We start from the raw sequence: 22,837 nt of genomic DNA, 5'->3' as shown, positions 1-22,837 counted from the left end.
TTCAGCCTGAAGTTTATTCTTGTCTGAAATTCCCTGGAAATACAAGTGTGTTTTGCTTGAGTAATCTCTTGTAAATGCAGTGGTGCCAGCAACACTGTAATAATGACCATAATATCTTTGAAGGCACTTAGAAGCTTCCTTTCAAAGCCACTCTTAAATAATTAAATCTTTTTTATTTTTACAATTTACATGGAATATGTAATGGCATCCCCCCAAGTACCAGATTTCTGTCCTTACTTTTCTTTCACATGAAAAACATAAATAGAATATTTTAATTTGGACTGCTTTAGACTGCTTGCTAACCTGTATAATAAAGAAAGGTGATGAAAGAACAGGTCCAGATAGTTATTTGTTGAGACTCTAAGTTACCTTTTATTAATGCAGAAATGAAAAAAAAACATGAAAAATCTGGGTACCTTTGAGGTGATGATAGAAGTCTTGGTTCTCTCTTGCAAATAAAGGGAGGCATTTTATCCACTTTACTACATGCCCTCTGGCCCCTGGCATTTCATGCTCTGACCATTTCTGTGTTCTCTTAGCAGGACCAGCTACCTACTTGTTTGTACATAGGTTAATTTATACATATATATATATACATATATACATATATATATATATGTATGTATATATTTTTGTTTTGTTTTGTTTTTTTTACAGATACTGAAGGTTTCTATACAGTAGTGTATGGTGAGATCTGTGAGCGTTATGGAAAGACCTATAGCTGGGATTTGAAATCCTTGATTCTAGGTAGACAAGCCCCAGAAGCAGCAGCATTTATTCGAGATGCTCTGGATCTTCCAATAACCAAAGAAGAGTTATTCAATGAAAGTAAAGAGAAGCTGGAGAAGTTATTCCCTGCTGCTGATTTGATGCCAGGTATGTTTCTTTGCAGCATTTATAAACTCTTTATGGAATTATTTAAATGCTAATCAAGGTAGAAGTTTGTAATCTGCCTTCCACAAAGCAGTTGCTCTTACAGATTGTTTCATTGCTCTTGTTTTAGAAAATTTACCTAAATCTGCCTGTTTATTTGCCTGTTTAAAAGAATATTTTACCTATTAAAGTTGACAAATTTTTTTCCCCTGTTTCCTTGGCAAAACCACTTTTTTTCATGTTTCTTTTAAAACAAAAAAGACTAGATACATGTGCATGAATTCTGTTTGGTAAACTAGACATTCTTTATAATTGTTCTTGTCAGCTGTGTTTTGCCTGGCTATGAGCATAGTCTGACTTTGTTAAGCACGGATGCATTTGCCTGCACATCTAAAAGTATGTGGGCCCATGGGTTCTTTTTGTTGGGATTAATCTTGCCTAACCCAAAAATTATAATTCAAGTACAGTATCTGAGTGTGTCAGTGGAGAAGGAGGGTTTTGCAGGTTATCCTAAGAAGGTGAGTTTCCTTACCTTCTGAAGAGATATGTGTCTTTTACCAGTGATTGTGCAGGATGCTCAAGTGAGTAGCTTCAACGAGGTAAGTCAAGATAAGGGGATGAAGGATGGATCTTACTTATAGTGTGAATGCATTCTATCATATTTAATTACATTTAGATTTGAAATGCTTAGAGAGAAATCTTCAGCCATGCAACACTATCAGTACCTAAAGCTAGGAATGCTGCTAACTTTATGTACAATGTTTAACTTTCTGGAGCAAATATCAGTAATTTATGATGGGGAAAAAAACCCAAACAAACAGGAGAGGACTACTAAGAAAGTATTAGAATAATAATTAGAAATAACTGCATGTCACTGTATAAGTCTGACAGTTATCATTTTTTTCTCTTTGAACATGTGCTTGTTTGTTCTGACAATTTCTACAGTGCATTAATATTTTAATTTTTTGACTTTTTTTACCTTGTTCCATAATGCATTAAGAAGATGAAAGTTAAAAATATGTGATATATTAGGAATAAATAACAAGTAGCAAAAATAAAAAGTGAGATTTTCAGCAGCTTAAAAAACTTTAGTATATTGTGTGTCCAACCTAGTTCTCTCTCTTAGTTATCTCACTAATGACTTTTATATGAAAGATTTTTCAAATTGCATCTCTCTCACTTATAGATCCAGCTGAAACTGTAAGCCTTGTTAAACTTTCTAAAAAACCAAGAAAGTTGGATTGATGTGTTTTTTGTTTTTCATCTTGAGCTTCTGGGACTGACTTTTCAAACATATCTTTTGCAAGCCAATCAAAAAACCCTTGTCTGGGTTTAGAAAATGCCAGATGAACAGACTGGGTAAAATGTTAGGTGGCACAGAGAGGAGTTGCTGTAAAGAGACAACATGAGTAATTGATGCTGTTAAGTGGATATTCCATGCCTGCTGAAGACTGTGATAATATAGCTGAACTGGCTTAAACAGAGTTAGAAAGGTGATGGAACAGATTAGCCAAAGGAAACATTAAGTTTTCTGTGTTCCTGCCTTCAAAAAGTGAATTTTGGCCTCTCTGAAGCTGGACTATTTTTCGATGAAACTGGTGCTTTAAGTTTTAGATTTCATATTTTTCAGATTCTGTACTGCATTAGCATGTAACTCTAAACTTCGTATGAAATGTTAGCAAGTTCTCTTCACAGTTTAGTTAGACAGAACAATCCTTTTCCAGCCTGAGAACCAAGGACATTGCTGCAGCTTCAGGCCCAAAAAGTATAAAAATCAGCAAATTGGGGAGAGCAGACTTCATAACTTGAAGCTGTAATCGGACGATTAACCCCAATATGTAAATGGAGCAAAACTTAAAAAGGTGTGAAAATGTGTCCATCTTGGGTGTAGCCTCGGCCAGGGTCTTGTACTGCCCAAGGGGTATCCTTTGAAGGCCTTTTTAATAAAAACCTACTTTATTCCTGTAAGACTCTCTAGCCTCTGTTCTAGATAGCCTCTCAAGGCAGCAAAATAAGCAAAATTCATACTAAGAAAAGCAAGTAAACATTTTCATCATCACATTATCTTTTCAGTTCAACTAAATACACATGATAACTTTTTTCAGTCTCTACTCTAAAGTGGAATTAATGTGAACTAGGATACAAGCTGGATTGCCATGAATTTTGGGAAACCAGATTGATGACAGCTGATAAGCTAAAGGAAAGTGTCTCCAGCTACTTACTATTCAGTTTATTTAAGAACTGTTCTCCAGTTAACCAGATTTTTTAATCAGATTCTGTCTTTTTGTGTCTCCTGAGACTGTTTATTAATGGATTGTAGATTTATTCTACAGAATAAACATTAGATTTATTCTAATGTTCTTAAATTAAGAATGGGCTTCTTTCATGTGTTGTGCAAGATATAAGATTGTGGTAATGTTTTGACTTTACATTGTTCTCTGGCTAAACTGATCTTTCAGATGGTTACAGGTAAATACAGGAAAGTGAAAGTTAATTGTTATATTAACAGTGTAAGAGGAATCTAAAGTGCTGTATCTTTGGTCATCTTTTAACAGTTAATAGACAGGTGAAGTTCTATTTTTCTATCAGTTTCTAAAGGTTGTCCAAAATACTGGATTGAAATTAGATTTGGTGGAAAGCATTGCTAAACAGTGACCTATGATGTTTGAAAAAGTGACTAAAAGTGCCACTTGTTTCTGGATGAGCTATGCATGTGATCTTGCCAAAGATGATACCTCTGTAAATTCCTAAATCAAGTAAATGACAGGTATGTCAGTGATGGTTAAGGATAGTGTGGAGGTTGAATTAATATTTAATTGGCAAAGCAATTCTTCATCTGACAAGTTATAAACCTGTCCTGGTTCTGGCTGAGATAGAGTTTATTTTCTTCTTCATGGCAGGTGCAGTGTTGTGTTTTGGATTCAGTACAGGAATAAAGTTGATAACACACTGATATTTAAGTAGTGCTTACCCCAAATCAAGGATTTTTCATTTGCTCATGCTCTTCCAGTGAATATGTGCACAATAAGCCAGGAGGGAGCATGGCCAGGACAGCTTATCTGAACTGGCCAAAGGGATGTTTCATACTACAGCACATCATGCCCTGTATATAAAGTGGGGTTGTTACCCAGGAGAGGGACCAATTGTGACTGGAGGATGGTCTGGGCATCAGTCAACAGGTGGTGAGCAATTGTATTGTGTATCACGCTTCCTAGATTTTATCTGTCTCTCTTCCTCTCCCTTTTGTTTTATAACTGGTAGTATTAATGTTATCATTCTTGCTTAGTTTTAATTATTAATCTGTTCTTATCTCAACCCACAAGTTGTTTTTTTTCCTGATTTTTTTTTCCTGACCCACCAGGTAGGACACACTCACTAAGTGAGAAGCTGTATTGTACTTAGTGTCCACCTGGGGTTAAACCATGGCACAGGCTGTATGACAGGCACACCACTTAGTGTACAACACCTCTGAGACATAAGTGGTTGAAAACAGAATTTTGGCTATTTCAGTATGGCCAGACTGACAGACAAGCTTCAATACATCAGGCTGTGGTCAAAATACAAATTTCATCTAAGAGGCTCCATCCATTTTTAACACAGAATTTTCTGGTTACTATTTGAGAATTTTTCACAGTTAGATTTATTTTTAATTCTGAAAGAAACTTAAAAAATGGCAGTTTTGATTCTGTGGAAAAAGAAATTAATCCAAGATGACACTTTTAGAAAATGACAGGCCTGCCACTGTGTTGCTTTTTCTAAATATTTCTGTCAGAGTATAGACATTGCTATCTACAAGAGTAATGCAGTAGGCTTTCTGTTTCTGCAAATGCATTTTGAGCATTTCTATGTTGCAAGGAAGTGCATAGTCAGAAGATGAGAGAATGACAAGCAGAGCAGAAGAAAACCATGCATATGTATACTTACCTATATGTGTATAGGTGTGCTTTTGCATAAACCTAGACTATATACTGCATGAGAAAAACTGAACTCCAAATTATACAGCTGCCAACAGTTGCTATAATCACGTCAGGATTATGAAAATACTGATATTCTTTCACTGTAGTCTCTGGGTTTGGCTCATCATCATTATCACAAAGCACGGATCTTTAAGGATCGTGTGGCTGTGTATGCCTTTCAGACATTTTCCATTCCTGCGTTGTTTTCCTGATAACTGAGATTTGCTTGTTGCATCTCCTCTTCAGCCAATGCAGAATGTGATATGCAAACTATTTTCCAGTTCAAGTACTGTTGACTGTCCCTTGCAGCCAGGAGGACATAATTTCATACCTCAATTTTAGTACCAAATGAATCCAGTCAGAAAGCACAAAAAGAGAAGAAATGAAAACTTCAAATTTCAATGACAACTCACTCCAAATTTCTTTTTTTCTTCAACAGTTCCATTCAACCAGCAGTCTAGTTTGCTTAACTACTGCTTCCTTGATTTGTGTTGTGCCCTTGACGGTTAAACAGACTTCCTACCATGATCTTTTCTTTTTTTGCTGTTTTTGTTTTAATGATGTAAAAGTAAGTCCATGCTGGGCTGTGAGCCTGTAACCCCTAGAGATCAGCCAGTTAGCTGCAACTCGGAATGATGCTTCCTGTTTGGGTGATATCAAACATCTGGTCTTTACATCAAGTCCTAAGGGTCTGCATCCCAAACATGCTTTTATCAGGAAATCAGCAACACAGTTGATACAGGTTTTGATTGTAAAATTTAGTACTTATATTCCTTCTATGGCCATGCATATGTCAGTATGTCCAGATTAAAATGAGGGTAATGATTTGATCAATAAGAAGTCTCTCTGACCAGAAGGATCTCTGATACTTTTTGGGGAGCAATAAAATGAGTAGACAAAATTCCTTATTAATAGCCATGACCTTCCAAAGGGGCGGTAGGAGGGGTGGGTAGGCTGGTAGTTTCTACCTCCACTTTTGTGGCTTCATGAAAGGATGACTTACCATTGCAAAAAGCACTTTTAAACAGTATGTCATAACGAATAAAGAAGCAAGTTGATCTGACAGTTGTGTTTCCATAGTTTCATGAGATTCAGAAATAGGATAGGATAAGATGGAATAGAATTTAATTTTCTAAATGCCTGAGTATTTATGTGACCTTGATCCTGCACTCTGTACTGACAGTAACAAACCAGCTGTTTTCCTGAAGCTGGAAGACTGGAGGACTTTGACAGTGTGTATAAGACCATCAGATAGTGGATTTTCAGGCTAAGGTATTGTCAGAGCTTGCTGTGTGATTATCTGTATGATGTTATGTATGATGTCTGTATGGTGTTATGACTTCAAATTAATCAACTGCAAGCAGAAATATAAACACCAGTGTGGGTGAGTGAGGGTCTGGAGTGATGCGGAGTCCCCAGGCAGGTGCAAAGCAGAGCTGCTTCATTGCAAAAGCCAGGCCTTTTTAAGCAGTTACCCAGTTATCAGCTAAATACTTTGAAACCATAACAAACATGATTCAACCAACCACTGCACACCATGATGTGAACACACAGTGGTTACATAACTTGTTTTTCTACCCCTAATTCAGTTGCATCTCTTTCCTATGGTCCTTTTCTACTTAGCCAAAGCAACATACTTGAGCCATGATTTTTACAAGGCCTTCCCTTTGTAAGGTTTTACCTATATGCAACACACCAGACAATCAGTTGGGGGACAGAGGAAACTGAAATTGAGGTTCAGTCCTGAAGCAACATCTATAATTCTCTTCCTTATCTCTTGGGTTTTCCCAGTTTGTCATGGAGATCACTTTCTTGTTTATCTTGAAGAACATTCTTATATACTACTGTAGCATGTTCATAGACAAAAGTTTGGTTGGAGACTAACATTTGAAAAAAAATAGAAGAGCTTTATAGTCTTTCCTTCTTTATCTGAAAGCATTTCAAAAGAAATAGATCTGAATCTGGACATACAGAAACAATACAAGTTAAGAACAGTTCAGGGATAGATAAATACAAGAAAAGAGATGGTACAAAAATTTTAAATGATATAAAATAAAATGTAACAAAAATGTATGTGCTGTTCACATGAAACAGAGGTCATGTTTATATAAAGCTAAAAGGAAAATAAAAATTCCATTTGCTTTCCATCAATTTGAGTTAGTTTTCAGGAGTTTCATCTTGTTAATTTCCACTTCATGATCAATAATGTAATTTGATTATAAGATGTGATAGCTTAAAAGGAATAATGTAGAAAACAGTGTTGTAATAGCATGTAGATAATTAGATAGGGATTCTCATTAGATCATTTTGGTGTAACATTATTTGGTTTCCTGAACTCCTGGTGTACATGTTTGTATTAGTCAATTAGAAAGAAAATGTGACAGTTAGCCCAAGGGTTTTGTTGTTCAGTATAAGTCTTATTTTTAGTTTCTTGGTTAATGCAATATATTAGTCACCACAATATCAGCTGAATCTAAAGAGAACAACACAGCATCTGGAGTATAATAGGTGGATAAGAGTTCATTTTTCAAAAAAATAAAATATATATGCTTTTCCACAATTTTCAGAACAAAAGAGTCTATCTCTTTCTTTTAAATGTGTCTGTGGTCCCAGAAGAAATAGGTCCTTTCTGTTGGTTTAATTTGGTTTCTTTTTTTTTCTCAAAGTTGATAACTTCATTGACATTTGTGATTAATTGGATTTTAAAGATGCTGACATTTAAAGTTGGTCCTTCTTTGCAGCTTCTGTAACGAAGCTCTGCTTACAATTCTTTTCACCTATTTTTCTGTGCAATGGTCACTAGTGCTCAACTGTTGTAGTTAGTATATATTAAGCTTCTGTGTTGATCTAAAACTCCTTATTTGAAGAGGTAGCATAAAGGTACAGTGCTTACCTCTGACTATCTGAAAACAAGAGTACATTTGGGAATAAACCATAGCAATGTGGGATATTTTTTCCTAATTTTTTTATAACTACTTGATGAATTTATGTGGTTCTGCATAAGGTATTTATTGCCTGTGTGCCACATTTGTAGCGTATTCTTATGCTGTAAAAACAGGTCCTTATTTTTTTTTTTATCTTTAATTTTTATTCTTGCTTTATATGACTAAGTTTTCAGTAGGAGAGTTGGAGGGTAGTCCCAACAAGTCTAGCAGAAGAGTCCCTCTTGGATGGAGGGGCCTTGATCCCTAACATGGTAACCACAAGTAAGTTAGAAGTTAGAGAAGTCACAGGAATTTTCAGTATACTTCTTCAAAGCCATTGAGTTTTGAATTGGTTGGTTTTGATTGACGTTTCATTGAAAAATCTTTGTAACTATAGAAGATATAATGACATTTTATTTGCTGAGGGAAGTTTCTTACAGAGCTTTCAAGCAGTTCCTCAATTCCCTGCTGTTGATGTTTTCTTTAAAAAAAAAAGCACTAGAAAGATACTAAGGAAGATATTATCTTCTTAATGAAGAATTATGTACTGAATTAGTACAATAACAGTGTCAGTAATTTGATGTGGTGGCAAAGTGTCTGGAGCTAAACTGGTGGTAATTGATGCAAACAAAAATGGATTTTCCTGATCTATAGCTTTTACAAAGAGGAAAGCAAACCTGGAATGAAAATATTTTTCAGCTGGTGCTGTTTTGAGCTTGTCAAGTTATGCTAGGTATTCTTCCAAGTGCAGTTTAATTCTTTTTCTGGGCAGCTGATTTGACCCCTGCATTTTTTTCCCATCTTGCTCTATTTACATGTATGCAAATAATATTTTAAAGTGTCATATTCTCTTAATAATGTAATTTTTTTTTTTCCCTCTGGAGATATTAGGGACAACTGTATTGCAGCTCCATTGTTGTGAGGGAAGCCAAAAAGAGAAATCAAAAGCACATGCATACACATTTACACACTGAAATCATGATGTGCTCAAGAAATGCAGGAGAAAACCCTGAAGAAATAACCTTTTTGCAACAGTGCTTTTCTGTGGCTGGCTACCTCCAACAGAAACATAGAATAAACATACCCAGTGAGAGATGATCTGAAGCTGTGATGAAGTGGGACTGAAGAAAATTAGCTATTTGAAGAGAGCACAACATATGGTTATTTATTAGAGAAAAATAACCATATCATAGCAAGGGTGTAGGAGATAGGAAGAAAGGAGATAGGAAGAGTCTTCTGCTTGTGTTATCTTTGGACATAAGTAACAATTCACATATGTGTTCTAGCCTTGCTAAACATTGCAGTTTATTAAATTCCTTAGAATGAATGCTTTTTATTTTAGGGAAGAGACACCCTACTGCTTTACATTAAGGAATCTTAGTGCTTCCATTAATTTAATATAGACTTATTTCACATGATTCAGAATGAAGATATAAACTGTCTGGACTAAAAAGCTGGCTTGTATTTAACATCATATTTCAGGACATAGTAGCATCATTTGAGAAAAAGTGCACTTGCTTAGTATAACCTCTTAAGGGAGCATAGAAAAGCTTTTAAATGGCTGATGTTTTTACCTTAGAGGAGCAGTAGTACTTGCTATGTCTGTCCATCTCAAAATCTAACATTAGAGAAGTGCATGTATTTAAAGTTTAAAGGCCATCTTCAAATATAAACATGGAGCTGGAAATGTGAGTTATTAATTGTTTGATTAGATTCTGGAGAATAAATGAGAAATCTGCAGGGATTCATACCTACAAGTCCTGTTTCCAGACAGGTAGATTAGTTACTGCACCTATTCATTAATCTACACACTTTATTATCAGTAGTACTTATAACTTCTCAGAGTTGGGCATATGACTATACTTGGGAATAATGTATAGCAGATAACACTGTTGGTTATACAACTGAATGGTTGGATCACAAGGGAAATACAAATCAGAAGTGGTGAAGTGGCAAAGGAGCAGTAGGAATGGTTTAAGGGGGTAGAGACCAGATATAACGATGACAGTGAATCAGGAGCAAGAGAATAAGATTATTTTTGTATAACCAGACATGAAAAGGATAAGAATTAACATAGTTGGAAGATGAAAACAAAATTGTGCTCAAGTTGTTACAAAGAACCAAAAGTCATCTGGAGTCTACTTGAACCTAAACTACCTGAAACTAATATCCTGTGCCCAGTACAGTTGGGATTAATGACAAAAAGCACAGCTGAAATTATTTTACAGGTATGGAGGATTTTCTCTTGTGAATTAATAAAGACCAGACATTCACACTTGTTCTTCATTAGATAATGCTAATTGTTTTGTCTGGGAAAGGTCTTCAGCATTTAGAATGCTTCAGCAAAGGGCCATTAAAACTCCTTCAGAGAAAACTCAAAACTTGAACCAAAGAACAAAGTATGTTTCCCTCTTACACAGGCTGGTTGTGTTTTCACTGTTCACTGCATTAACCTTCCCTAGAAGACTGGATCAGATTCAAGTTTCTACCCATTAGGCCTTAGGTGTTCATTACTCTGGGTTCACAGCATCAATAGATAAAGCTCTGGTATTAACTGTGACTGACAGCTGCTCTCCTCTGCCCAGTGACACTTGATTTAGTAATTGCAAAAAGAGAGAAACTGAGCTCTCTTACAGGCTGGTTTGAGCCCCCTGGATACCTACTTCAGAAATTAAAACTCTGCAGTCCAGTGACAAGGGTGTACTTTTTTGATTTTTTTTTTCCAGGAGCATAACTGCATATGAAAGAAAATGTTCTCCCAAACTCTTAGAGTTTCAACTAATAAACTTACATTATGTGAAGACATTGCTTAATGAGCTTCTAGTGGGTCTCATTATGTAGTGTTGTTAATCACATTTTTGGCGTATTTTGAGAAAAGCATTGTTTGATAACAGAAAAACTATGTATATAACTTACATAGAATGTTCCATGAATTTTGAGTGTAGAAGGAAATATAGCAGGAATTTTCTTGTACACTCACTGTTTGAAATAGGTTTATTACATTCAGTAAGATTCAACATTGTTGAAGTAGTGTTAAATGCTTTGTAATTGTGTATAAACATTAATACATATACCAACTTACATGCATATATATAAAAACTAAAATGTATTTATTTGTCTTACAGGGGTCCATAAGCTGATCCATCATTTACACAAACACAAGATACCCATAGCTGTTGCCACCAGCTCGAGTAAAGAGTCATTTCAGAAAAAAACAACAAAACACAAAGAATTATTTAGTCTTTTTCATCACATTGTGTTGGGAGATGACCCTGAGTTGAAGCGTGGCAAACCACATCCTGATCCATTTTTACTTTGTGCAAAGAGGTTTGACCCTCCTGCATCACCGGAGAAGGTAAGAGGGGGAAGATACAAATTCAGGAATTTTCTGTTTGGGCTGTATTTGAATTTTGTTTTTAAGGTGATAAAGACTTAGATTAATATAAACATTATAAAAATCAGCAACTCCTGTTTTCAAAGGTGTTTGTGCTGTCAAAGGGAGAGATTTCTCCCCACTACCTCTAGAGTTTGTTATGCAGATTGCCCTGATTTGCTGTGTGGCAGCATGCAGTAATAGGAAACTAATTATTTTCTGCAATAAATCTGCAAGCTTAAGTTCAGTATTCAGGGTCTGGAAATAGTTATTTAAACATAGGTCAGTTTATTTTTCATACATTCATGGCTGATTTACCTCTTAAGTGTCAAAACATTAAATATAGTTCTTTGTGAAGAGGACATATATTTTTCTGAAGCAACATCTTTCCACTACCAGTCTAAAATTCTGAGATCATAGTTCTTGTTTCCAATTTAAAACTATCAGTTTGAGCAATCTTTCTCAAATAGTAGATGTGTTTAGTTTTCCTGTCTTATATGTAACTTTACAAACTATTCTGAAATAGAAATCTGTAGGAAGAATATTTCACATAAACTGAGAGTTAGTTAAAATATTGTCTTCATTTTTATTTTAAATTAAACTGCCTTTATCCTTAGAATATTTTTCTCACTTCTTCTCTGTCCCAAGTGGAACATAAGTTCTGAAGTTTTGGAGTTACTTTCATTACTGCAGAAAAATGCGTTACATGCTAATTTTAAGGAAAAAAAAATAGGTAGATTAGACTATGATTACTGCTCTCTCAGTAGAATTCTTGGGAAAAAAAGGCTACACAAATACATATGGAATCATTAGCTAAGATTCCTCACTGTTCATACTTCAAGTTCTCACCTAGAGTCTAAATGGTATTTTCATTGACTGGGATTAGAAAGTGAATTAATTTTGATGAAGTGTGGTTTAGTGTTGAACAGAGTTAACCAAACTGGGTTTGGGTTTTGGTTTGGTTTGATTTTTTTTCTGTTGCAGTTTCTCTTGATCTTCTGTATAGGTGAATCTACTTAATTTGTAAGCTTGCATGCTCAGAAATGATACACCAAATGTACATAACCAAGGAAATTGAATGTCAGCTGTGTTAAAGGCAAATAAAACTATAATTTCTTGGGAGGAGCAGAAGGACACTTTCCCAAAACTCTTAGTTTATGTGGTTCTATTTTAGAAAACCCAGAAGATGGTAATACTTAAAAAGAACAAAAACATTAATAAACAACCCAAAAGGAGGCAACAAAACTAGTGAAGTAGTGAACCAGTGACATTGTGTAGATACTTGTATCCTTTAGTTGTTTTAGCATTGAAAAAATTCTATGAAGAAATAGTAGCATCTGTATTACACTTAATATTTTTAAACTTTAAGGGTATGTTAGACAATTAAAGTCACAGATTGTTATATAGTAGTTTTGTATTTTTAATTTTGTTATCTTTTCTATGACGAAGGGCATAGGTGTTTGAATCCATATTTTTCACTTGTAAGTTTACAGTATCAAATTCCCTTAGTGCAGATAATTCAGCTGAACTGTTTTTTTTTGGTTTCATGTACAAAAGTCATAAATGTTAAAGTGTGGGAAATTCACACATGCACAGAATTCCCGAGAGGAAGGAAATGAAAAGATTACATGAGAAACTATCCAAGACATTTGTGACCAGTTGCAGTGTAATGGTGTCATCTGCAGTGTTTTGTCCCAAGCAGTGAACCAAGAGAGCTGCAGGTTTGGATTTCATGCCAGCAATCATTAACATGCAGGGTTGCAGCCAAGTATCAGGAAGTAAAGGAAGTAAAGGTAATGTCCACATAAGCAAATAACTGGACTCAAGCAAAACAGATTGCTAGAACATCATAGGTAGTGCTTAGGCCCATACACCTATGCCATATATTATTTGAATGTTTTCTGTTGGGTTGGATTTACTGTGATCCCAGGCCGAAATAAGGTTCTTTAGAACTTTATGTATTCTTAAACGTTGGAGGTTGCTTGATGAGTGCCTGCAGAGAACTTTCACTGGAGCTGCCTTCTAGAGCAACCTGGTACATACCAAAACTACCTAGTGAAACAAACTATCAGGGACAAAGTGAGAACTTTAAAGTTTGCTTCAAAACTTTGTTGCTGTTCTTAGCAAAAAATACAATGTAGGCATAGAAAACCAAATCCAGAATTTAGCTTCAGTGTCGTATCAGCCAGTGGCAGTTGCTCTGTAGGCATACTTCTGCAAGTAGACCTGTATTTAAGTGATATATATGTGGATATGATAGATATGATTATCTGCTTTGCTGTCATTGAAGGATGTCATAAATATCCATCTTGAAATTTCTTAGATGTTGACCTTTTGATTTGCAGTCTTTGGTTAATTCAGAACTCAATAAGCATAATGATAAAATGATAGCATAGGAATTTCAAAAAAGATACACCCTGAAAATTCAGCCTAGGTCTCCTATCTTGTGCTGCATGAAGCATCGTGGGAACTTCCAACACTAGTAACTATGCATAGTCATGTAAGTAATTAAGTAAATCAGTCAGGTAATCAAAATATGATCTGGAAACTAAATAGTAGAAATTCTGTATTTTAATAAAATATAGTTTTTAGAATATAGTCCAAATTCTGCTCTCAAATGCACAGATGCAACTTGTATGAAAACTGTCTGGGGCTGTACATGTGTAGAAACAATGTGTTCTTGAATATTATAGAAATTTCAGGCTACAATGTTCAAAACACTGTGTTCTTTTTCATACATTTTATTTAGATGATTGAAAAACACTTTTCATAGCATTACTTCTGTTTGGATTCTGGTCAGGTATAACAGATATAGCTAGACTATATCTGGATAAATGATTTGGCTTAACAGATACCAGCTCGACCAGCCTAGCTCGAAGTAAACAAGTCCCTAGATGTGACAAGGATAGGATTCAAACCCAGTCAGAGGACCTTAGCCAACCTCTGTGAAGCACACATACACCCTTATCATTGGCCAGTGAGCTAGGCAGAGTTAAGACCCTTGGCCAATCGTGTCTGTAAGTGTGAGAAATTTAAAATCCCTGTGAAAGGGGCTGCCAGACAATAAACGACACTGTTGCCACATGATCCTCAAGCGTGTGTATGTCACATCCCTGTCTTTGACTCTGTTGTGACAGTCAGGGAATACTTAAACGAACTGGGCATTAATAAATCCAAGGACCCTAATGGGATGCACTCTCAAGTGCTGAGAGGTCTGGAAGATGTCATTGAAAGACCCCTTTCCATAATCTTTGATCTGTCATGGCCATTGGGAGAAATGCTCAAAGGCTGCAGACAGCAAACGTCACTCCTGTGTTGAAGCCAGGCAAGAAGGATGACCCAGGGAACTCTTAGCCTCATCCAAAAAGATCATGGAACAAGTTATCATGAAAATCATTTCCAGGCACAGTAAGGATGAAAAAACCATCAGGAGGAGTCACCATGGCTTCATCAAGGGAAAGTCATGCTTGACAAACCTGATTAACTTCTTTGATGAAGTGACTGTCTTGGTGAACATGGTGAGAGCAGTGGCTGTTGTCTGCCTGAACTACAGTGTCCTGTGACACTCTCTCCCATATGATATGGATGAGCAGACAGTGAGATGGTTTGAAAACTGGCTTAGTGGCCAGGCCCAGAGGGTTGTGATCAGTGGCACAAATCTAGTTAGGTGCTAGTGCTTAGTGGTGTGCTCCAGGGGTGAATACTGGGTTTTACATCTGGTTTTACCTGGTTTTACAGGTTTAACATCTTCTTTAGTGGTGTGGGTGAATTATTGAATGCTCAATAGGATCTTATTAATATCTATGAATACCTGAAGAGAGATTGTAATGAAGAAGGAGACAGTGGTGCGCAGTGATGGAACCAGAGGCAGTGGACACAGACATATACAGTAGTCTGTCTCAGCACAGGGAAACATTGGGTTTTTTTACTGTGAGGATGGTCAAGCACAAAGGTTGCCCAGGAGATTGTGGGGATTTTCAACTCTGTCTGGACATAGTCCTGTGCAACAGAGGAGACTGGACCAGATGAACTCTGGAGGTCACTTCCAATCTCCCTCATCCTGTGATTCAGTGATGAACTTCACAGATTTGACCTGAGGGGGGGAAAAAAAAAGAAAAAAAAAACTTTTGCTGAAAAATATTTTTCTGTTCTACTTTAATTTAGAGAGCTCACATTATTTAAAATCATGCTTTTGGAATTTGAAATAATAGAATATTTATTTTTGATTTAAAAGAGTTTATAGTAACCAGGCCATGTGTGTGTATTTTTATAATTTACATGTATATATATTTATATAACAACTATAACTTTACAGTGCTATCTTGAAGAAGTTTTGTTTCATAATAACAAAAATGGTATGCAAATAAATTTATTTTAAAAATGGCTCTGAATCAGAGGGTTTCTGTCATCCGCATGCCAACATTTATACGTATTTCCAATATACTTCTGTCATCAAAACTGCAGAGATTAATTAACTTCCTGCTTAAGGGGGTTGAAGACTAAGGCATTTCTTTCCAGTATTTTGCTTGATTTGCCTGTAGCTTTTCTGTAAAATAAAGGACATTAGTAGTAGTTTAAAAGCAAATAAATCCATTTATATCTACTTTTTATACAGAGGGATAAATTGTAGTAATACAAATGGTCATAACGCTCTTACGAAGAATCAATCTGTTCTATTTAAAAAGTTCCAAGTGATATAAATCATTGCCTTAATTTAAAACACTATTTCTTTGCAGTTTCTTCCATTTCTAATTAATTAATTGATCCCATAGTTACAAATAATCTCTGTACCAAATCTAGAGAGAGCTCATTAAAATTTTTTCAGACTGATTAAATGGCATTAGGATTTATGAGTCTCGGTGGGCATTTTGTCATAGAACAGAGAAGTTCAAAGAGAAATTTTCTGTGACTTTTTTGCTCTAGGAGATATAAGGAAAGAACAGTAGATTCAGAATATTATGACATTCAAATATTTTGTAATTTTATCCTGTGTTGTACAAATAAAACAGGATAAAGAAAGCTGATTTAGCACTTAATGTGACCATTGTTATTGTTAGTTTTTGTAAAAAAGGATGCTAAAAACCATTTTTTTGTATTATCCCCTTCATTTTTTAACTTTTTCTATTTTCCCCCACTCAACTCTTCCGTTTTTAGTGTATGCATGTAGTATGTATATTTTACTCACTATGGTTTTCAGATAAGCAAGTATTTAATTAGTGATGTTGCTGTTATTCCTTGTGTATACCCAGAGTTTTAATGGATTATGAGTACTTTATTTAAAGTACAGAAATTACAGACATTAGCAGCCATTCTAGATGGTGCACTAAGCTGTAAATTGGAATCCCTGCTGTTCAGATCAAATGTTTTAGTCACCATAAATCTGTCCCTTTTCCATTTTATGAATTAATTGGCTTATACTCTTTCCTGAATGTTTACAATTCACTTTTTTTTTTTTTTTATTTTAGAAATAAGGCAGTAAATGTAAAAACACAGACATTTTTCAGCTTATGGCTGTTTCTTCAAGCTTGGCTCTAGTCTTTCTTTGCATAGGTCTAGACTACCAATTTTTTTTAATCTGAAACAGACTTCAAAATAGCTGTTCATGGTATAAACCATTCTGATTTACTTAAGCCCTGCTGTCTTATTTCCTTGGACTCACAGTTCTTACCAGCTGTTTTAGCATAGTGTTAGATATTTGTTTTTTCCAGTGGATATAACCTGTGATGGTAATGGTCAGAGTATAAAGTGCTAGGCTGCATTCAGAAAGAGAGATGACAAAGAGTTTGTAGATGATCACTGTTGTTCTCAGACAGTGTGGTCTGACAGAGGCAGATACAACACATGCCAGTGGCTGCTTATTATGAAAAGGTATCAGTGTTGCTCCACAACTCTTTCTGGCTGAACATGTATTTTGAGGTAGAAAGCAGAATTTGGTCTTTCTTTTCAGAAGCCACTGGAAATTCTTGTCTGTACTGATGTATTACAGTTCATTCATTAATTAGGCATTTGATGGGTTAGAGTCAATAAATAACTTCTTGCCTTGTCTGATTTGTTGATGCCAAGGCCAGTGTAGCCATGTGGTTAGTAGTCTGAATGAAGGTCTGGGATATTTGAGTGGTTCTGGAGTGTGTTTTCTTGTTGTGCCTCATCTGCAGGGTTGTACTCTGTCAGTGTTCCCGTTAGCCTTGCATCCTGTGCTATACAGTGACCAGTTTCAAACACAGCAAAGTTTCTCCCATGGCAGAGGTGTGTTCTGGTGGGGATTGTACACCCTGGGAGGTGGTAACTGATTCGGTGCCACAAGAGGCTGAAACCATTGAGTACACACACCTTGCTTAAGTGTTTTGCAGCAAAAGCAGAGTTCACTCCCTTAACAAATATAGATTACATATGTTTCACTCTTATTGTACATAGAGTGATTAAAAGGAAAATAAACTATGTCCCAGCAACTGTGTGTACCCAGATTAGTTTAGTTCTGTCATGTAAAACATGCCTTGAAGTGTTGAAAGTGGATAGCAGGTAAAATCTGAAAGAGTGTATCTATGGACTTCGGAACAGAATGTTTCAGCTTGTCTGCCTTCTAACCAAGATGAGGTGCCAAGTCTAAGGAACATCCCTTTTTCTGATTTTGTAGCTTTTTGGAGAAATGGGGGTTTTTGCTTTTATGTATGCATCCAGAATTGCCCAGTCTTAACAGCTTGTGTCTTTTTATCAGGAACTAAAAATATATAGCAGTTAGTCTTTTGTAAAGCATAATTGGAAAAGTAATTCCAGCACATTTCTACACTGCCAAGAAAAATTCTCCATAGAGAACACAACAGCAATCTGGAACTTCGGCTTTCCTTTTAAAGCAGATCAGAAGAGAATTTTATCCTTGTCCACTGTGTGGACTATTTCCTGAAAAAATGGAGGAAAAATATATTTTTGTGCACTTTTGTACCTGAGAAATTCAGTCTCCCAACCTCTGGGCTTCCTTGGGAATTGTCCTAGTTACCACATGATGCATCTGCTCTTTGCTCAGAAAGGTTCTTGGCTAGAACTTTTTCCTGAAGACTTTAATTTTCTTGTTCTGCGGTGTGACTGAAGGCATTTCTAGATGGCAAGTTATTTTTTGATTATTTAGTATATGTTGCTGGGCTAGTTCTTGAATTCCTGCTATTATCGGGCACTGCAAAATAATAAACAGCATAACTTTTTTTATGGGTTCCTCTCCCTGCTGGAGAAGCTATTGGTATCAGACAAACACTGGAGAAATTTAAAGGAATATATTATTAATCAATCATAATTTTTAATTGTGTACTAAGCAATTTAAAGTAATTAGGTATTGAACAATATAGTTTATATCTATTTCTAGAAGCTTTACAGCTTGGGATGCAAAGATGCAGAACTCCTGTGGAATGTACTTCTGCTGCAACACACTGTTGAACAGCCTGTTGGCTTAATCCTGCACCTTCCTCAGCTGCTACATAGTCTAAGCATGTAGCCCTTACTCGTGTCTCCCAGGCTGGATGATGAAGTCTCTTGTTAGGAAGCTTGCCTTTCAGCTGTCGAGAAAAGAGCAAAAGGTATTTCACCATGTCTCACAATCTAGGACTTTTGAAGATCTACTTGTCACAACCTGTGGGTAGAGGGTGTGATATTGGTTATAGGTTCTTGACAGGTGGAACAAAGGCACTGGATCACATGTCAGGGAGCTCATATGTTTTCTTACACAGTCTTCTTAACTGTGGCAACCAGCCCAATGTTTACACTCAAAAGGTATTGGCTAACACAACCTTAAATTCTTACAATACATTTCCACAAAAAGCATCAGCTAACAAGCCCTTAGTTTTGTACAGTACATTTCACATCTCCCACAAAAACCTCATCAGAAGGTGCTGGCTCACAAACACACCACCACACCACTGCACAAAGGTAATGAGTTGGGGTGGGGGAACTAAGCACAAGTCTTAAAGGGGAGCAGGAGGTTGGCTCGGGACAGCACTGCTCCACCTCCAGGTGACCGTCTCCTCTGATCAAAATATTGATCTTGTAGCAAAACTCTGAATATTTGTGACAAAACATGCTTAGATCTGGTCCTCTGCACTACTATAGAGAGGCATAGTTCCCCTAAATTCATAATAGGCCACTAAAACATAATTGAAAGAAGGAGATGGTTGGTTGGTTGGTTGGTTGGTTGGTTGGTTGGTTGGTTGGTTGGTTGGTTGGTTTGCTTTCAGGGTTTTTTTTTCCCATTATCATGTTCTCAGTTCCTATGGTTGATTTACTTACACCCTTTTCTTCTGAAGCATGTGTACTTGTGTGTTCACATGTGCACTCACCCACTCTCCCAACCTACCTCTCCCCATGCTGGCAATCTTTATTATATATTTGTGGAAGAAAAATGAGATGTTGTATGGCTTGCAAGTAATTTAACTTTTAAGTGTTCCAGACATTGCCCTTGTTACCGCAGTGCATGTTTATTTATGGATGTATTTTTCTTACGGAGATGAAAAAAGTCATTGAAATTCCATACAAAAAGTAACCTGGTCAAGGCTTGCTTTCACTAAAGGTATCTTAATGACTGGAAGAGGAAAGAAGGATTATAATTAGTTCTTAGTCTTTGGGGTACTCTACTTGGGGCTGTGGAGAGGTAGGAATACTTTTTTTCCCTTGCATTTGTCTTGATAATGTATCAAGTAGCTGCTAAGGGACTTGATGAAATGTGATGCAGAATAATAAATTATGCTCTGCGGCCTTCTTTGCTTCTACGTGAGGTGAGTGTGTAAGCACAAAGAGACTGGTGCACCTCCAAATTCAAAAAGCATTATATTCAGATTAGTAGGTCACTGGAGATACGTTGCTAATTGTTTTAGGGGAACTAATTTTGGGTATTATCACATATTAATTATGCATGGTAAGTAGGAAAAAAAGAGGGGGAAAATCCTTGTTTTATGATAACTTCCTCACTGAGTTATCTTTTCTTACTTTCAAGACCTTGAGCGTTTTCTTAGCAATGCCAAACTGCAGTCGTTGAATAATTAGATTTTAATTAACAAGAATTTTCACAAAAAAATGTTTTTAATGTCTTTTGAGTTGTAGCAAGAATGAATAAATCCTCTTTCAGTAAGATCTAGTGCACTGATTCTCTCTGTATCTGGAGTTACCTTTGTAATCACCTAGAGCTTGTTGTAACAAGCAGTGGTTTCAGGAATAAGAATGATGACTGAAAGAAGGAATTGCATTGTTGGCAACATTTTTGGTTGTTTTGTAAATTACTGTCATGGAGAAACCTCTGGAAACCTTTGAAAGACTACAGTCAGCTATATGTTGTTTTAATGCACTAAGGCTAGGGAATGATGAATTTATTTTTTTGCTCTTTGTTTAAATTGCTTGTTCTTTGTGGAGATGTGGTTGTATCCAGTTTTCAGAGAGTTGGTATTACATGGTAGGGTTCTTATTATTCTTTTGTGTGATAAAGAATTTGTAAGAGTCTGTCTTTTTGGCATGATTGCAGAAAGTCTACATATAGAACCATCAATTAACACTGGTAAATTATTTATAGTCTAAACAAGGCAAAGCTTTTTGTTCAGACTCATTGCTGCATCACAAAATAAGTGTACTTAGAAGGTGATTACAAAGTGTACTCCATAAAGCAGTATTGGAGGTTTTTTTTTTTTTCATTATTATTGTGATAGGTGTTATAAAGATAAAAGACCTTGTAGTATACAAAAGAACTGAAGACATAAAGACTTGTCTGCTAAAAAAGGATGCTTAACATTTTCATTTCAGCATCTTTTTATCTTAGAATAATAGCATAATTCAAAGCTAAGAAGGAAGTGGTTCAAGTTAAACTCCAATAAAACTGAAGTGATTCTTATTTAAAGTAGAATACAATTCCAAGCGGTGGTAGAAATGCTGCCCTCCTATTCCTTAAAAAAAAAAAAAAAAAAAAAAAAAAAAAAAAAAAAAAAAAAAGGTTTTCATTTTTGTCTAAATGATACTAAAAAAAGGAATTGCTGTTCATGCTCAGATTCAGTGTCCAGCTTATTTGGTACCATCTCTGACGACAGCTAATAATCACAGCTTAATAATCACCTTTTAGATAGAGGGGGTCAATTTATCCACTAAAATTCTGTTCCTCCCATATCAAGTTGTTTTTAACGAAAACAGACAAAAATAGCCTATAGTAACCCGTTCACAGGATCTGTGGTTTTTCTTGATATTGATGTGTGCCCAGGACAGTGAATTCTGTCTATGTTGCATATGTTCCAGTGTCAGCTTTTTATATGTTATGAGTGGGAAAGATAAGAAATAATTGATCTTCCAGTCAGTATTGTAAGTGCTGCTTGTCACATCCCTTTTTATTTTTTTGCTCCATAAATTAAGCTCTTTAGAGTCTGTTCAAAACCTCACCATCTGAAAGGGTTGTGTTTGGAATTTTTTGTGGGGATAGGGGCAGTGATACGATTGTTTGCTTAGGGTCTTTTCCGCTTCAAAAACATTCTGATTGCATTTCTACAGACTCTTCCTATCAAAAACATTTTAACATAGAATAATGTCTGTGGGACATGGTACATGGAGCATTCCAGATGAGACCATTTTATGTATGTCTGTGAATATAAACAATATCACCCAAGCTCTTAAGTTTTTAATTGAACTGGTCTCCCAGGTTCTGAGTTTTCACTGAGCTGTTTACAGTGATGTCCAGTATTTAAACCAAATGTTAGAAAATGTATATATCATTTATTTTCTTCCAGGTAATGTGTACTGCCACATTTCTTGACCATTTAATTTCATTTGACACTTGACCGACCAGTAGACTACTTTGTCGCTCCAAACTTTTTACAGATGTTATCCCAGATGACCTACAAAACTTTTTGTTATCAGCAGATTTTACCAAGTATAGAGATTAGGATTACTAGTCAATACTTCCCTGAACAGCACCAGAATTATTTTAAAATGCAACTGCAACTACTTTCTAAGATAGTGGCATGGTAATTGAAATGGCTTTTGATGTCAGTATTTCCTTCACTTCATAGGTTAGTTGCTTCAAAGCCTCAAGGTTTTGCTGACTAGCAAAGACGATAAGATTTCATCCATTGCTGAAAATGTCTTCTGATACAGAACATGTTTTCCTCCATTAGTAAATTATCCTTTCTCCTGAACAGACGCCTGGTCACAGTCTTCTATTCAGTTTGTCTCCAAAACATATTATTGCAGCCTGTAGCTCAGACTGGAGACATTAGAGATTGCCTATCATCCTGAACTTCAGAACTATTACAGACTCAAAATATTACTGATTCAAAAAAAGTGCCATGGGCAAAAAGCATAATAGTATGTAACTTACTGTTTTTCACTTTCAAAAATGCAGTTATCCCAAGCAAATTAAAACAGACCCTTTCATTTTATAAAAAATGATCATGTATCTGAGGTAGAATGCATTTGCAGTCTTTAAATTAGCTACAGTATATAATTTGAAGACTGATATCAGTTGTGAGTTTTTAAATTTCCAGGCCAGAAATTTTCATTGGGAAAATTTTTTTTGAATTTCAGAAAAAAATATTTGTAGTTTTTTTAAGATGTTCCTCAGAAGATAATATTTTTGGAATTATAATAACAACTAGTACAATGGTCATATGATAATTCCATGAAGAGTTGTAGAGTAGGTGTAGAGTTTGGTGTTTGAAGTTTGTATGTTTGTGTAGAGTAGGTGTTTGAAGTTTAGAAAG

At 35.7% G+C, this 22,837-nt stretch overlaps 1 protein-coding gene across 1 annotated transcript in view; it reads left to right on the top strand.

The window, feature by feature from the left end:
* The window catches only part of PUDP (pseudouridine 5'-phosphatase), a 65,983-nt gene that overhangs the window by 26,259 nt on the left and 16,887 nt on the right, over positions 1–22,837 (top strand). Inside the window, exons 2-3 of the mRNA XM_066176789.1 lie at positions 658–876; positions 10,879–11,108. Coding sequence (XP_066032886.1) covers positions 658–876; positions 10,879–11,108 — 449 coding nt within the window. The remainder of the gene's footprint in view (positions 1–657; positions 877–10,878; positions 11,109–22,837) is intronic.

The sequence above is a fragment of the Chamaea fasciata genome, unplaced genomic scaffold (genome assembly GCF_029207755.1).
Source record: "Chamaea fasciata isolate MVZ Bird 193981 ecotype frontalis unplaced genomic scaffold, bChaFas1.0.hap1 SCAF_2, whole genome shotgun sequence".
NCBI classification, from domain to species: domain Eukaryota; kingdom Metazoa; phylum Chordata; class Aves; order Passeriformes; family Sylviidae; genus Chamaea; species Chamaea fasciata.
This window is presented reverse-complemented; position numbering and strand designations above follow the sequence as displayed.